The sequence below is a fragment of the Lycorma delicatula genome, chromosome 13 (assembly GCF_047948215.1).
Source record: "Lycorma delicatula isolate Av1 chromosome 13, ASM4794821v1, whole genome shotgun sequence".
Lineage (NCBI taxonomy): Eukaryota > Metazoa > Arthropoda > Insecta > Hemiptera > Fulgoridae > Lycorma > Lycorma delicatula.
Genome location: NC_134467.1, coordinates 40170871 through 40187867, shown reverse-complemented (window position 1 = coordinate 40187867; position 16997 = coordinate 40170871). Strand labels below are relative to the sequence as shown.

At 34.3% G+C, this 16997-nt stretch overlaps 1 protein-coding gene across 1 annotated transcript in view; it reads right to left on the bottom strand.

Moving 5' to 3' along the window:
• LOC142334062 (uncharacterized) overlaps positions 1-16997 on the bottom strand; it is a 101558-nt gene that overhangs the window by 71952 nt on the left and 12609 nt on the right. The window contains exon 2 of the mRNA XM_075381730.1: positions 14065-14101. Within this exon, the coding sequence (XP_075237845.1) occupies positions 14065-14101 (37 nt within the window). The remainder of the gene's footprint in view (positions 1-14064; positions 14102-16997) is intronic.

The following is a 16997-nucleotide window of genomic DNA, read 5'->3' as shown; positions in this document are numbered from 1 at the left end:
CGACTGTATCTGTATTCAACACCGACGCAGATCTTTTTGTGTTCCTTGTTATTAACAGAACCAGTCCCTCTAAATTTTGCAGCTAACCTTAATACTGATGTTATGTTAGGAAACAAATCTTGCACTGCAACCGCTGATTTCGTACTGAAGAACGACTCGACTTCGAATGCAAACACGTTCATCTAGCGAAAACACAATCTTGTCTCTAGCAATACACTGAACGTTATGTTTGCATTGTTGTTAATATTGGTAGTGTTCTACTGCGTCGCCGTGATGTTCAGATGTTGGACGAGTCCATTTCAGTAACGAGTAGGAGAGTAAGCTTGACTTTTGGTATTTCATGGATGAGTGCTTGATGGGTTGCGTTTTATATGGGACACCCTTTATATATATAGATTAAATGAACACAATCGAAAGTTTGATAAACATTAACAAAATGAACATTACGGAACAAAATTTAACCTTCTGCCTTTCATTTTTCCCCATTTTCTTTTTTTTTTTTGTCTTCAGTCACTTGACTGGTTTGATGCAGCTCTCCAAGATTCCCTATCTACGATTTAAATCGTAGATAGGGAATTTTTGTTGTTTTCCTTTTTACCATATTCTATCTGTTTCCCCATTTCCTCCTCGGTTTCCTTTTCCCCGTTTTCCCTTTCTTATTTTTTCAATTTTCCCTTCTTCCCTTTAACTTTTTCGATTTCCCTTTCTCCCTTTTTTCCCCGCGCGTAAATCGGTCCAGTAGTTTTTTAGTCTCTGACACAACAGTTTTTTAGAACTGACACACATATCGGAAACATTCAAATGGAATCGTAAGATATTTAGTATAGCGTGTGTTGCTTTTACGTATATAATATAGTGCTGTTTTTCAAAAAAGCATGTTTTTACCTGTCACAGGTGTGAAATCTATATAAAAAACACGCGCGTATTCGAATGCAACGTTGTGTTAAAATTTCAAAAGCTTCTAATCTTTTCTTCTCAGATACTCCAATCGTCCAAGTTTCACTTCCATATAAAGCGATACTCCAAACATACACTTTCAAAAATCTTTTCCTGACATTTAAATTAATTTTTTATGTAAACAAATTATATTTCTTACTGAAGTCTGGTTTCGCTTGTGCTATTCGGCATTTTATATCGCTCCTGCTTCGTCCATCTTTAGTAATTCTACTTCCCAAATAACAAAATTCTTCTATCTCCATAATCTTTTCCATCTTTCTTATTTCTACTACATTTCATTACTTTTGTATTCTTCTTGTTTATTTTCATGCGATAGTTCTTGCGTAGGACTTCATCTATGCCGTTCATTGTTTCTTCTAAATCCTTTATATTCTCGGCTAGAATTACTATATCATCAGCAAATCGTAGCATCTTTATCTTTTAACCTTGTACTGTTACTCCGAATCTAAATTGTTCTTTAACATCATTAACTGCTAGTTCCATGTAAAGATTAAAAAGTAACGGTGATAGGGAACATCCTTGTCGGACTCCCTTTCTTATTACGGCTTCTTTCTTATGTTCTTCAATTGTTACTGTTGCTGTTTGGTTCTTGTACATGTTAGCAATTGTTCTTCTATCTCTGTATTTGAACCCTAATTTTTTTTAAATGCTGAACATTTTATTCCAGTCTACGTTATCGAATGCCTTTTCTAGCTCTATAAACGCCAAGTATGTCGGTTTGTTTTTCTTTAATCTTCCTTCTACTATTAATCTGAGGCCTAAAATTGCTTCCCTTGTCCCTATACTTTTCCAGAAACCAAATTTGTCTTTTCGTAACACTTCTTCCACTCTCTTCTCAATTCTTCTGTATAGAATTCTAGTTAAGATTTTTGATGCATGACTAGTTAAACTAATTGTTCTGTATTCTTCACATTTATCTGCCCCTGCTTTCTTTGGTATCATTACTATAACACTTTTTTTTAAGTCTGACGGAAATTCCCCTTTTTCATAAATATTACACACCTGTTTGTATAATCTATCAATCGCTTCCTCACCTGCATGTTCATACATTAATTTATTATTATTAAAATACATATGAAATTTTTCTAGTCTATTTCTAGTATTCTAGTATATTAATAATTATTAACCTCTGATTGTTAAAATTTTTACAATAAATAATAATTCAATAATAACAATAAAAATATAACATAAGTTATTAACGAAATAAAATTTTATGTACTTTTTATTTAAAAAAAAATATGTATATGTAATTTAATAAGCGTACAAGAAAGTGATGAGGTGTCCACATCATATTTTTGTATGTAATATTATTATAATTTTGTTAAATATTTGTTAACATTAAAAATAGGGAAAGAAATTTATCAAAATAATTACTCCATACTTTATCTGAAACAATAGATTCAATACTTCTTATTGTGTAGACGTAAGTAAAAGTTTAATAAATTATTATACAACCGTAATGTGAAAACGGTGAATCTGCAGTGATATATCTTCTAACAGAATTTATATATATCAGTATTAACTGTCCCATGATATTCAAAATGGAATTTCCAAAAGTAATAAAAAATCTAATTTTACCAAAAGAAATAAATTCTACTTTAAATCGTCTTCCTTTAACGAAAAATAATATTTTCAACATAGAAAATCTAAGCTCACAAAGAATATATATATAAAAAAATAAAAAAAAAATTCTGACTACAGTGTTAATAATTTTTTTTATCATTTTGAATAGAATTTAATATTTAAATATTTTTTTGAATGATAAATATTAGAATTATTATTTCTTAATTGAAAAATAATGTAATAGATTTTTTTTTAATTGGAAATTATAAAAATTACAACAAATTTAATTCGATGTTAATTTAAGTTTTACTTTAAAAAAATATATATTTAGAGAAAAATCGTAAATAGTTATAAAAAAAAAAAAAAACAGACTAAGAATTGTATAACACGTTCGGCGTATTTTTGTCAACGATAAAAATGGTAATGTAGATAAAAATAAATTGAATTCAATAAAATAAATACAGTTTAATAAGAGGAGACAATAAATAAAAATATTTAAAAAAAAAGAACTGTACACGCTCCTGATAAAAATAAAAATATAAATTTTTTTCTGATCGGTACAAAAGATGAATTATACACATCATATCATTATACAATAAATAATATTAATTGCCACAAAATAAACAGTTTACAAGTAAAAATATAATTATTTACAGTTACAAATTCTTAATACAGGTTCATTCACGGGAACCGGATGTTTTTTAAAATAATCATAAAAAATTGAATATTTACTTTAAAAAAGTTTTATTGGTAATGAAACACTTGTTAAATCAAAGCATTTCTTACTTACTCATGAAGGAAAAATTATGTCCGGCAAGTGATGTCCATTTTGGGCAATACATTGTTGTAGCCTTTCACGGTAACTGGCCTCAATTCTTCGCAGCATGTCTACATCAATCTGGGTGACGTGATGACGAATTGCGATCTTTAGGTCCTCCAATGTACGCGGTTTATTGCCGCACACACGCGATTTCAGAAACCACCGCAGAAAAAAAAACACAACTACTCAAGTCGGCGGACCGAGGGAGCCAAGGAATGTCGCCAAATCTGGACACGATCCGTCCCGGAAACAAGTTACGGAGAACAGCCATCGTTGCCCTCGCTGTGTGCGCTGTAGCTCCATCCTGCTGGAATAGCACATTTTGAAAATCGATTCCCCGGTTTCGTAACTCAGGGATGAAAAACGTATTCAACATCGCAATGTAACGATCAGCTGTTACAGTTACGGCAGCGTCATTTTCTTCAAAAAAATACGGTCCAATAACACCGATCTTTCCTATCGCATACCAGACAGTCACCTTTGGGCTATGAAGTGGTCTCTCGCGAAGCCGATGTGGGTTTCTTTCTGCCCGATACCGGCAATTCTGTTTGTCGACGAAGCTATTCGAATAAAAATGGGCTTCCTCACTCATTAACAATAACAAATTTTCATTTTCTTCAAAAACGGTAAGCATTTGTCGACAAAATTGTAATCGCTGCGTGAAATCTTGCTCGTTTAACTGCTGCACGACGGTTATCTTGTAAGGATGGAAATGCAAGTCTGTATACAGAATTCGTCTTACCGTACTTGTGCTCATTTGAAGCGCTGCTGAATGCCTCCGAATAGAGCGGCGTGGGTTTCTGACAACGGCTTACCTTACTCGTTCGATGTTCTTCGGAGTGCTAGCAGTTCGTCGGGGATCCGGTGGTTTTTTCTTCAATATTGAACCACTTCAAACGTTGTTTACCCGTCGCAATATTGTGTTACGAGAAGGGACACTTGCATTACGATGGATATTAAACTGACGGCGGAAATCCCGCTGAACAGCAGTTACGGATTCGTCATTTCGCACGAAACTGTCATACGCGTATAGGCGTTGGTCTAGCGTCCACGGCTCCATCTCAACGACTAAAGTGTAAATGCTATGAACAAAGGAAACGTCAGACACCAGCCACGTGCCCCTCCCACCACGAACGCCCGAGTACAACCCACTTCAAAAACATCCGGTACCCATGAATGACACTGTACATAAACTTAGTAGATACAACCAAATAATATAAAATAAAGTATACATTTATTACATAATCTTGTGCAACTAGGTAAACCCTATAGTAATAACTGTATTGGAGTAAAGTTACTTTTATACGGATTTGAATACTAGATAGTGGATACCGGTGTTCTTTGATGGTTGGGTTTCAGTAACCACACATCAAAGGAATAGTCGAACTGAGATTGTACAAGACTACATTTCATTTACACTCATATATATCATCCTCAGATGTATTATGTGAACGGTAATTCCCGGAGGCTAAACAGGAAAAAGGAAAGAAGCTTCTTGGAAAAGGGTTTCGATTATAAAACGAGTGGTTCTTGCAAGATGGAGCCAGATCGCTCACAAATAATGTTGTTTTAGACTTTCTGCATGAAACTTTTAACGCAAATGTCATTTTAAATCGTTTTGCGCGTAGACAAAACTCGCCCCCGAATATTCCTGATTAGAATTTGTATGATTATCTTTGGGATTTTTTTATGGGGAATATTTTCCCTAAACATTCTCGTATAGTGATGGAACGAGAGCTATTCATTGAGATGTGCAACGAGATAATCGAGGATATATGTCGTCGAGTTGGTAACAACATAGGAGTCTTGTTAATCCATCGAGTTCATCTAATGGTGAACGCGTCTTCCCAAATCAGCTGGTTCGCAAGTCGAGAGTTCCAGCGTTCAAGTCCTAGTAAAGTCAATTATTTTTATACGGATTTGAATACTAGATCGTGGATACCGATGTTATTTGGTGGTTGGGTTTCAATTAATTAAACATCTCAAAAATGGTTGAACTGAGACTGCACAGCATTAAATTTCATTTACATTCATACATATCCTCCTCTGAAGTAATACCTTACGTGGGGGGAAACAAATGTCGTTGTATATATCGATAGATATCGTCTACATCGATTGTCATTGTCTATAACTACCGTTGTCTTTGTCAATATGATTTACTCAGACAGTTATTACGTGATTAAATATTCCCGGGTTCGAATCCCGGTCAGGCATGGCATTTTCACACACGCTTCAAATCATTCATCTCATCCTCTGAAGTAATGCTTAACTGTGGACTCGGAAGTTAAAATATTACGAAAGACAGTTACTTTTATAGGGATTTGAATACTAGATCGCGGATACCGGTGTTCTTTGGTGGTTAGGTTTCAATTAATCACACATCTCAGAAATGGTCGAGCTGAGACTGTACAAGACTACACTTCATTTACACTCACACATATCATCCTCTAAAGTAATACCTGAACGATAATTTCCGGAGGCTAAACAGGAAAAAGAACCATCCAATTATTTACAGTGTGCAAAATAATAAACTAAACATTAATTGTATAATGTTGAGGTATGCATTTCTAAGTGGATTTCAAAATTAATTACACGATACAAGTATTGCAATAATAAAATTTCAGCTAGTGACAAAATTATATATACATATGTACAGATTAAATAACTTAGAACCATAAATACAATTCAAGAATATAGTGATAAAATTGAAAATTAAATTAATCCTAGATAAAATTGAAAGAAAAAAAATAATTAATAAAAATATAAAATTTTTAGAATCATCAATTCTATCCAGAATCACAGGCCAGTCAATTAAAAAAAAAAAAAAAAAAAAATTTCGACATCTTCAATTGACCAATCATAAATTGTTGTAAAAACCTTTTAGTCTTCTATCTGTTCAAAATCCTTTGGTAAGTGATTAAATATTTTTGAAGTATAAATAAAAAACGTTTAAATAATTCAATTTTTGGCCTTAGAAGGAACTACTCAGGCATGACATTTTCACACCGTTATAAATCATTCACCTTATCCTCTGAAGCAATATCTAAGTCCCGGAGGAAAAAAAAATATATAGAAAAGTAGGAAATACCCTATCAACTTGCCGCTAAGGCCTCGTGACTAAAGTACCAAGAATCCTACCCTGTTTATAGCCTTTATAATACGTCATTCGTATTTTATAGAAACACATATGATGCAGTAGCAAGATCTTAAAGCCTCTAAATAATGTATTATTTATTACTAATACATAATAATAGAAAATTATTACTTATTTTTATACTAATTTACAATATTAGAATTAAGAGTAAAAAAAAAAAAAAAAAAAAACAATTAATATTTAATAGATTTGAACGTAAAGTGAAAGACATGAAAACAGACACTTAATTATAATATCAATTTTCTACCATAACTCGGCTATTTGTTAACCGATTTAAAAAAATAAAATGTCATTTTGTTCAAAATAAAAGGCTTAATATTTTAGTAAAAACATACATTTTGATAAAAATTATATTTACGGACATATAACGGATTGATAAATAAACAAGGCCATCATTTTTAAATTTACGAAGATATTAAGTTTTTGCTAATTTTAAAACTTTGTTACAAAGACGTTTACAAAAGATTAATATGATCTCTATCTGAAATTGAGATATAAATTATTATATAAAAATAAAAAAATTGCAGACAGGGTGAGAAGAAAGGAGAAATTTTAATTTTTCCTAAGGATATTTTTTGATAGTATTATGCGTAGAATTCGATAAAGTATATCCAAATCACCCTTTTATAAACACTCTGTATATATATTCTGAAATATAAATTAATATTCGTATTATATAACAATATAGTTTATGAATAATAACCTTCAAGCCATTATTTTATATATTTATATTTTACACAACTAAAAAGGGTAAGATATGTTTATATAAAAACATAGCGGGAATAAAATTAACTTACTGTTAACGAAAGCATCAAATATATTTAATATATTAAATATTGATGAGAGAAGAGATATGACATTTTAATTAGTATTTTACGAAAAACAATTAAATACGTATTTATCTTGTGTTTTTTCTTCCCCTTCACAGGGTATATTATTTAAATTTTATTTTTAATATAATCTATTGTATAGTACTTGTTTTTAATTTGTAAACTGTTTCTTGCAACTTTTTTCAAAGTTTGTGGCTGGATATTTAATACAGTTTGTTCAATATTGACTTTGAATCATTCAACTGTTCGTGGTTTGTTGCTGTAGGCTTTTTCTTTGAGGTAACCCCGTAGAAATAAAATCCGCCGCAGTCAAATCTGGAGATCTTGGTGGCCACAAGCCTCGACTGATAACACGATTACCAAAGAATTCCTCGACGAAATCAGAAGTTGAACCTGCGTAGTGCGATGTCGCACCGTCATGTAGTAGCCGGCAGTGTCTGTCTTCCACTTCCAAGAATGCGATGAACTAAAATAAAATATCCTGATATCGTTCTGAATTAATGGTGTACTCGAAAAAAATAGGACCGATTATTTTCACGCCCGACCTCTACGGCTGTAATTGTTTTTCGTGATAAACGTGGGGATTTTCAGCGCTCCAAATTCTACTGTTTTGGCTGTTTACGTAGCCGTCCGAATGAAACCGTGCTTCATCTATGAAAAATAACGAATCCGTAACGTTAATTCCCTCACGCAGAAATCGACGGAACCGTTGACAATATTGTAGCCGTTTTTCTTTGTCGGGTTCAAGAAGTCGATGAACCGTTTGAACGCAATAAGTTCGTAATTGTAATCGTTTGGTCGCCCGATGAACAGTCGATTTAGACAAATTAATTTCAGCAGACAAACGTCTGATCGATTTATTTGGCGAGGCGAGTAATCGGTCTTTGATTTATGTGACTGTATCTGTGTTCAAAACTGACGCAGATCTCTTGTGTTCCTTGTTATTAACAGAACCGGTCTCTCTAAATTTTGCAACTAACCTTAATACTGATGTTTTGTTATGAGCCGGTTTATCTGGGTACTTATGGCGAAACAAATCTTGCACTGCAACCACTGATTTCGTACTGAAGTACGACTCGACATTGAAAATACGTTCATATAGCGAAAACACCATCTTGTCTCTAGCAATACATTGAACGTTTTGATTGCATTGTTGTTACTATCGGTAGTGTTCTACTGCGTCGCCGTGATGTTCAGATGTTGGACGAGTCCATTTTAGTAACGAGTAGGGGAGTATGCTTGACTTTTAAAATTTCATGGATGAATGATTGATGGGTTGCGTTTTATATGGGACACACTGTATTTGTCTTTTTTAGATTAGGTTTACATATTTTACAAGATAAAATGAAAAAAAATTTCTTTAGTACGTATATTACAATAATTTTAAAAATTTAATACCACCTAATCATTCTTAAATGTAATTTAAACTGTCTTTTTGGTATTTAAATATTATATTGATAAATGTAAAACATAAAAAAGCACTTTAAATATTAAAAGGACGAAGCTTTTATATTAAAATGTTGAAAGAATGTATTATTTAGATTAAAAATCTAAATTAATTCTAATAAAAATTCTTTGAACAATAGAAAAAGTATAACAATAGTGAAACAAATATTTATTAATAAATTCTTATGAATAATATTTTTATTAATTTTGAAATTTAAAAAAAGACATATAAAAGGCATATTTTTTTTACATAAAAACAAAACAAGGATAAAATAAAGAGAAATAAACCATAAGAAAAAGAGAAATAATGAAAGGAGCTCATTAGAAATGTAGAAAGTCTGAAAAAGTAACAAATAGATAGAAAAAAGTAGTGAAAAATGAAGGAGTAATGAGAAAAGTGATAAAGGATAGACTTAATGCTCTTTCAGTTAATATTGTACGTAACATTAACCTTTCTACCAAGAAATACTTTATTTTAAGTATTAACAAACCTACAGAAGGAATAAATTTATAACAAAAGAAACGAGAAAGATTTTTCTTTTATAAATTCAAAATAGATTAATGTGTTTTTATTAAAACACATCACTATATTTACAGAATCCTAATGAAGTATGGGAAAGGTTAAACATAAAAAATTCTGCTAACTTAATGATACAGACAGATCATAAATTATTCAACGCATTTTCGGTATTAATAAAAAAAAAAAAATATAGCAGTGTACATTTCAAACAGTTTTTTTACACTTAAAATAACATCCGTAGAAACACCTTCTGTAGTGCGTAAAATATCTAGATTATATTAATTTTTACTATAAACATTTTTTTTATTTTCAATAATTTGACTGGTTTGATGCAGATCCTATATAAAGTAATGTGTGAGACTATTATGCTATACGTGGCGCCTATTTAATTGGATAGGCTAAAATATAAATGCTATCGGGACATATTATTAACAGCTCAACGCGTTTCTTTCTTTTTCCTGTTTAGCCTCCGGTAACTACCGTTTAGATAATACTTCATAGGAAGATATGTACGAGTCTGAATGAAGTATAGTCTTGTACATTCTCATTTAGACCATACCTGAGATGTGTGGTTAATTGAAACCCAACCACCAAAGAACACCGGTATCCACGATCTACTATTCAAATCCGTGTAAAAATAACTGGCTTTAATAGGACTTGAACGCTGTAACTCTCGACTTCCAAATCAACTGATTTGGGAAAACGCGTTCACCACTAGACCAACCCGGTGGGTAACAGATCAACGCCTAATATTGTTAACGGTAACGTATGGTTACCGTACAATTTAATGGGAGGCGATCTTGTTGATCGCAAGCGTGACACCGATAAACTTGATTGCGTCAGAAAAACAGTAGCGATATGTTGCTAAAAAGTCAGATGAGTTGGCTTCGAATAAAGTTCGAGAAATTGAACAATATGGTAATGCCTTGTGGCAAGCTAGGTGGAATGAGTTAGAGAGTGGGGGTTATTCGTATGATCTCTTTCTGAATGTTGTTGGTTTGCGGGACGCCTCTTGGGTACACCCTAATAAATACGTGACGCAATTTCTTTCCGGTCATGGTGCTTTTAGCGCCTGCAGAAATTTGGCCTGGTAGATTCTGGGATGTGTCCTCAATGTGAACAATTTGATGATACCTACCATGTTTTTTATGAGTGTCTACCAAGTACGAGTTAATACGCTCGGAGACCATCTCTTAGTTTGGTCTTATTAGGTCGGCGTTGGACCGCTGTGTAAATTGGAGAAGTCAAATCGAATGGGCAATAGTGGAGATTTTTAAAGTGTACTTAGCAAAGGAAACGATTGCTTAGGGAATCTAGAGTCCTTCTTGGATTTCTCTTGAATCCTATTTTTGTTGTTTTGTTTTATACATTATGTTTTTTTGTTCTTTTGTTACTGTGTCCTTAATGTTCCGAGCAATATTTTTAGTTTCCGTGTTGTTTGTTGAACTCACTTTTGCCTTCTACAGTTAGAAGATTAAATTCCTTAAATTACTTAGGTCCTTTCAGTCTTACTTTTAAGACTCTGTGAGATGTGTTTTGTTCTTAGTTCGTTAAATAGTAGTACACCGAAGGGAATGTTACTCGTGTCATTCGCATCTATCACATCCTGGCCGAGCTAGACTGAAATATATCAAAAACCGATGTTCCAAAGATGACCTCCGGTAAAGCCCATAAGGGCTAGGAACGGAGAGAAGGTGGAGATTGTCTTCCCCTACGGGATCAGGATCTCTCCAAGTTTTCCTATTTAGAGCCAGTCGTTTCGTGTTGGTATACCCCCTACATCCTACATGCGGAAAATATTTTTACATATTCCAAACGTTACCTACCTGCACAATTTTTTCCCATCTACCTGTACCTCCAATATTAAAGCGACTATTCCAGGATGTCTTAATATGTGGCGTATAAGTCTGTCTCTTCTTTTAACTTTTGGCTAGATAAATTAATTATTGATAGTCATATATGTTTTAGTAGCTGACGGGGTACGCCTACCCATTTTAGTGATATATGTCAAGTGGGCTGTTGCATGGACGTCGATATCAGGAAGCGTATGGTTACAACGAGTGATGAACATTCTATTGTGGACAGTGGGTAAATGCAGGAAGTTGTTCGGCAAGTTATTGATAAACCGTAGTGAAAGTGAAAGGGGGTGTTGTTTTAATTGTGGAACTGAGGGGCACCTCCGGAAGTACTGACAAACGGAAGTTAAATGTTCGTTATGCAACACTCCCGAGCATTAACTTGGGGTTCGTAGCTGCAGGGTGAGCATTAAATATGAAACCTGTCGCCTTTGCTTGTGGAGGGCCTAAGGTTAAGACATCAGGACACCGCTCCGATCAGGAGCGGTGGGCCGCTTAGGTGTCCCATTATCGTTGAATGGTCGGAGACTCCCTTGTGTCTTTACCCCTTGGGGGGGAGGCAAAGTAAGACTGTAGTCCCGGTGGGGGATTCCTTTAGGGTTTGAGTCGTGGCGTCAAGACCGGAGTCCCAGTGAGGGGATCCCTTGGGGTTCTCTCATTAGAGGCATGGTGTATAATTAAAAGACCAGGTCTCGGCTACCTTTTTTTTTTTTTTTTTTTTTTTTCTCTCAGCTCCCCTAGGGCGGACCGACTTGTTGGTATTACGCCGCCCAGGGGAGTGTCTTTAAACTCAAACAGGCCTCCCCACCTACCGGCTATATACCGGCAAGGCAGGTCGGCCTACCGGTTAGCTCTTTTTGAGAGTTCTTTATCAATATTGGCCCAAAAGGGGACCCAAAAGTCCCTTGGGGACTTTTGGGGACCCAAAAGGGTAATACTAATACACCACGCCAGACCCAGTTCGCCGCGACGCGGTACCGGGTCCCTTCAGTATTCAGTGTGCTCTTGCCTGACTGTTACCCGTGGAGTCCTTGGTGGCTCATCAGTGCCAACACACCGCAGCATGCTGGACCTCACCAGCAAGGCTGTCCACCCAGTCCTATTCTAGCCAACACCTTGTCTTCTCTCATCGGAGTATTTCTGTAGAACAACTTGTCTAACAAAACTAGCAAAATTATTCCAGTCTGACTCGCTTCTTAGCATGTAGTCTATTGTTGTCTCTGGAGTTATACCTGTGAGTGCCTTACTATGTCTAAGTGTGTCCCACCTATTTCACTCAAAAAAGGTGTGCTCAGCATCATCTATCTCGTTGCAGTAGTTGCAAATTGGCTCTTCTCCCTTGCCTATTTTGTGCAGGTAGTTATTGAAGGAACCATGTCCTGTAAAAAACTGCGATAGGTGATGATCAACCTCACCAAATCTTCTCGACAACCGTGGCTTGATGTTGGGGATGAGGGTTCTCGTCCATCGACCCACAGCTTCCTGCGACCATCTTTCCTGCCAGATATTATAAACGGCATCCCTGACCTCTTGTTCTGGCTTGCATTGTGCCCTCTCCACCCTCTTTTTTGCGATTAGGTCAATAGGAGGTGTACCCGATAACACGCAGAGGGCGGCATAGGACACTGTCCTGTATGCGGACACAACACCTAGGAGCACACACCTGTGCGTCCTCGCCAGTCTCTCTTTGTTGCGCCTGATGGCAATAGAGCGCCACCAGGCCGGAACGGCATACATAAGCGAAGACACGACGGTGGTCGCCAGTAAACGGCGCTTTGAGGCCCGAGGGGCATTCTGCGATGACATAATGATGTTTAGACTTTTTATCATCCTTTTTGCCTTGTTGCATACATTGACTATGTGCTCGGTGTATCTACCGTTTTTCTGGAGGATAACTCCTAAGTACTTGATGTTATTCGCTTCTTCTATAGCAGGTCTCGGCTACCTGGATGGAACTTAAGTTCCCGATGTGATTGTTTGAGGCGATTGTTGTTGAAATTGAAACGTGTCTTAAAAGGATGTCGTTTTGGAACACTGGAGAACATTCAAAAGACTGTGACTGACCAGTTAAAAGCCCTACTAGTTGAAACCTTCCTGCGCTGCTCTCAGGAGTGGGAACAACGACTCTGCCGGTGTATAGCTGCCCAAGGGAACTACTTTGAAGGGGATAATATTGTTGTTTGAAAAAAATAAAATCTTTGGTAAGAAAAAAGTCAGTCTCATTACTTTTCTCATACACATCGTACATACTACATTTTTAGTATGAAAATCTGTTTTTTTTTTAATTTAGATTTTTATTTAAAAACAAAAAAATACATGTTAAATATATGTAATAGATAATAAATAATAAACAATGTTTAGGCGTTCCATACAATAAAAAAAATTAGTTACAAAACTCTTATAGGCCCGATTTCATTCATTAAACAACGAATAATCATAAGAATTGTATTATTTCTGTAAATGTGACATGTATTACATATAAATGAAATCCGGCCGGTAAGAATTTTGTAACAAATCTTTCTTTTCTTTTGTTTATTATATGGAACGCTTAAATATTGTTTATTATATATTATTGTATAATCTATTGTCTATTACATATACGTAAACAAAATTCTAAATTAATAACAGATTTTGATAATAGAAATGTAGTATCTTACCTTTTTTGATATCAGTATCGTTTTGTTAAAAACAGTTTTATTTATATTACAGAAATTTTTGTTTTTTGAGCGGAAGAAATTATATCTGCGAGACTCTTACCGTACGGTTTACAATATCATTGTAATTTTTTTGGATAAAATTTACAGGAAAATTAAAATTATTACTTAAATAAATTTTAATTCGTTTTTAAAACTGTTACTAAATCTTAAAACGAAACAGATTAGATAATAAGAATAATATTAAATTACGTTTACTGTTACCTGATAACTCTGTTGTTTGCTGAACGTAATTAAGTATCTGAAACAAAATTACAAAGTAAAATTTATTATTACTGTTATAAAATATTTAATTACAGAAAGCTACTCTATAATTTAAAAAAAAAAAAAAAAAAAAAAAATGGTAACAAACGAAAAACCATTTGATGTAATAAACTGAAACGGTTTAGTGTTTAAATTGGTAAACCAATTAAAGTAAATTGTTACCATTTAAATGTTAAATTTAAGTAAATTGTTACCTGACATAGAAAACACTATTTTTTTTAAAAAGAATTCTGTTATTATAAATTTTCTTTTATTTCAAAATGTCTGCTCCGCTTGCAACGTGATCGTGAAGAAATAGCGGCTGTGATAGAATTTGTATTTTTTAAAGATATAAAACCGGCTGAAATTCAATCGCGGATGTTAAAAAAGTTTGATAGTCTATTAAGTATACAAATCTTTATAAGCTAATCGAATAGTTTAAATCGAAAAAAATATCTTCAATTTTCATAATACAGGATTATCATAAAAGAATGGTGCGGTTTCACTAATTTATATGAAGATTGTAGGGAAATTTCTAGATGTAATATTGGTATCCCTGAAAGCCTCCAACCCAAACGTTTGTTTATCATCAGTTGTAACCACAACGTCAGTTCTTGTATTGTTATTGCGGTGAGTTTAGGGAGTTACTATGTTCTCGGATAAAGACAAAGTAAAGTGTGTTTTATTGATGGCTGAATTAAAATCCGTAATTTTAGTTCAACATGCGTTTCGACGTGAATTCAGAAAAGATCCGCCACACAAAAATACCATAATACGTTGGTTCAAACGATTTGAAGAAACCGGATCGGTTAAGTAACAGAAATCAACCGGCAGACCAAGTGTACCAGACGAAACGGTTGAAGTAGTTAGACAATCAACAATTAGAAGTCCTGGGAAGTCCATCCCCCGTCGAATTAGGTATTCCAAAATCAACAGTTCAAGTATTACATAAAAAACTAAAATTACAGGCTTATAAAATCCAGATACTGCAGGAATTGAAACCCGATGATGGTGTAAAACGTTACAATATCGCTGTTGAAATGTCGGACAGAATAAGTGAAACGAAATATTTTTAGACGATATAATTTTTACAGACGAAGCTACATTCCATGTGAACGAATGTGTTAACAGACGCAATTCAGGAATATGGGGCTCTGAAAACCCACACGCAATTATTGAGAAACAACGCGATTCGCCTAAGTTAATGTTTGGTGTGGTGTGATGAAAAATCGTGTAATAGGGCCTTTCTTATTCGCTGAAAAAACAATTAATGGAGTCGTGTATCTTGACATGTTAACCGATTATCGCTTTCCTCAGCTGGATGAACTCGAAAACATTCATCAACTTCATTTCCAACAAGACGGTGCTCCTCCGCATTTCGATGCATCGGTCACGGACGCTTTGAACGAAAAATTTGGAGATCGATGGATAGGCCAGCAAGGACCCGTACTTTCGCCTCCAAGGAGTCCAGACCTGACACCTTGCGACTTTTTCTTGTGGGGATACATCAAAAGCGTTGTTTTTACACAAAAATTCGCGAACTAAACCGCTTAAAAAACAGGATTAATGAAGCGATGACAACCATTAACGAAGAAATGTTTACTAATGTTTGGAGAGAAGTTGAGTATCGTTTGGACATTTGTCGAAGGACTAAGGGCGCACATATTGAAATTTAAAAAATGTATGAGACGACAAATTTGAAAAATAAAAAACATAAACTGTATGTAATTCTGTTTTAATTTAAACCATATTCAAAGCCGCACATTCTTTAATGATAAACCTGTATAGGAAGACCAGTGGAAGTTTCAACTGAAGGTTTTACAAAATCGGATAAAATATCATATATTGGGAAGGATTATTTGCATGAATATTTTGGAGATCATTTGTGGTGGAAATATTAGAACTGTCCATTCCATTATCCTGAATTAACGTAAAACCTGTTCAAAGTAGTTTCAGAGATATTTGACTCAAAATCATGATGATACACGAATTTACATTTGTGTGAATGTTAAAAGATGAAAGAAATGTTTCTCTTTTAGATCGTATCAAGAACTTAATGAAAATAGAGATAAAATATTGAGACTGAACTTAATAGAGTATTCAAGGATATGAATGTGAGAAAGGCTCCTGGGATAAACGGGATACCTACAGAATTACTACGCAGTGCAAATGAGGAAGCGATAGATAGATTAAGCAAACTGGTGTGTAACATTTACGAAAAACGGGAAGTTCCGTCAGACTTAAAAAAAAAGTGTTACTGTCATGATACCAAAGAAAGCAGGAGCAGATAAATGTGAAGAATACAGAACAAATGCTTAACTAGCCGTGCATCAAAAATCTTAACTAGAATTCTATATAGAAGAATTGAGAGGAGAGTGGAAGAAGTGTTAGGAGAAGACCAGTTTGGTTTCAGGAAAAGTATAGGGACAAGGGAAGAAATTTTAGGCCTTAGATTAATAGTAAAAGGAAGATTAAAGAAAAATAAACCAACATACTTGGCATTTATAGACCTAGAAAAGGCATTCATTAACGTAGACTGGAATAAAATGTTCAGCATTTTAAAAAAATTAGGGTTCAAATACAGAAATAAAAGAACGATTGCTAACATTTACAGGATCCAAACAGCAACAGTAATAATTGAAGAACATAAGTAAGAAGCCGTAATAAGAAAGGAGTCCGACAAGGATGTTCCCTTCCCCGTTACATTTTAATCTTTACATAGAACTAGCAGTTATTTATGTTAAAGAACAATTTAGATTCAGAGTAACAGTACAAGGTGAAAAGATAAAGATCCTACGATTTGCTGATGATATAGTAATTCTAGCCGTGAGTAAAAAGGATTTAGAAGAAACAATGAACGGCGTAGATGAAGTCCTACGCAAGAACTATCGCAT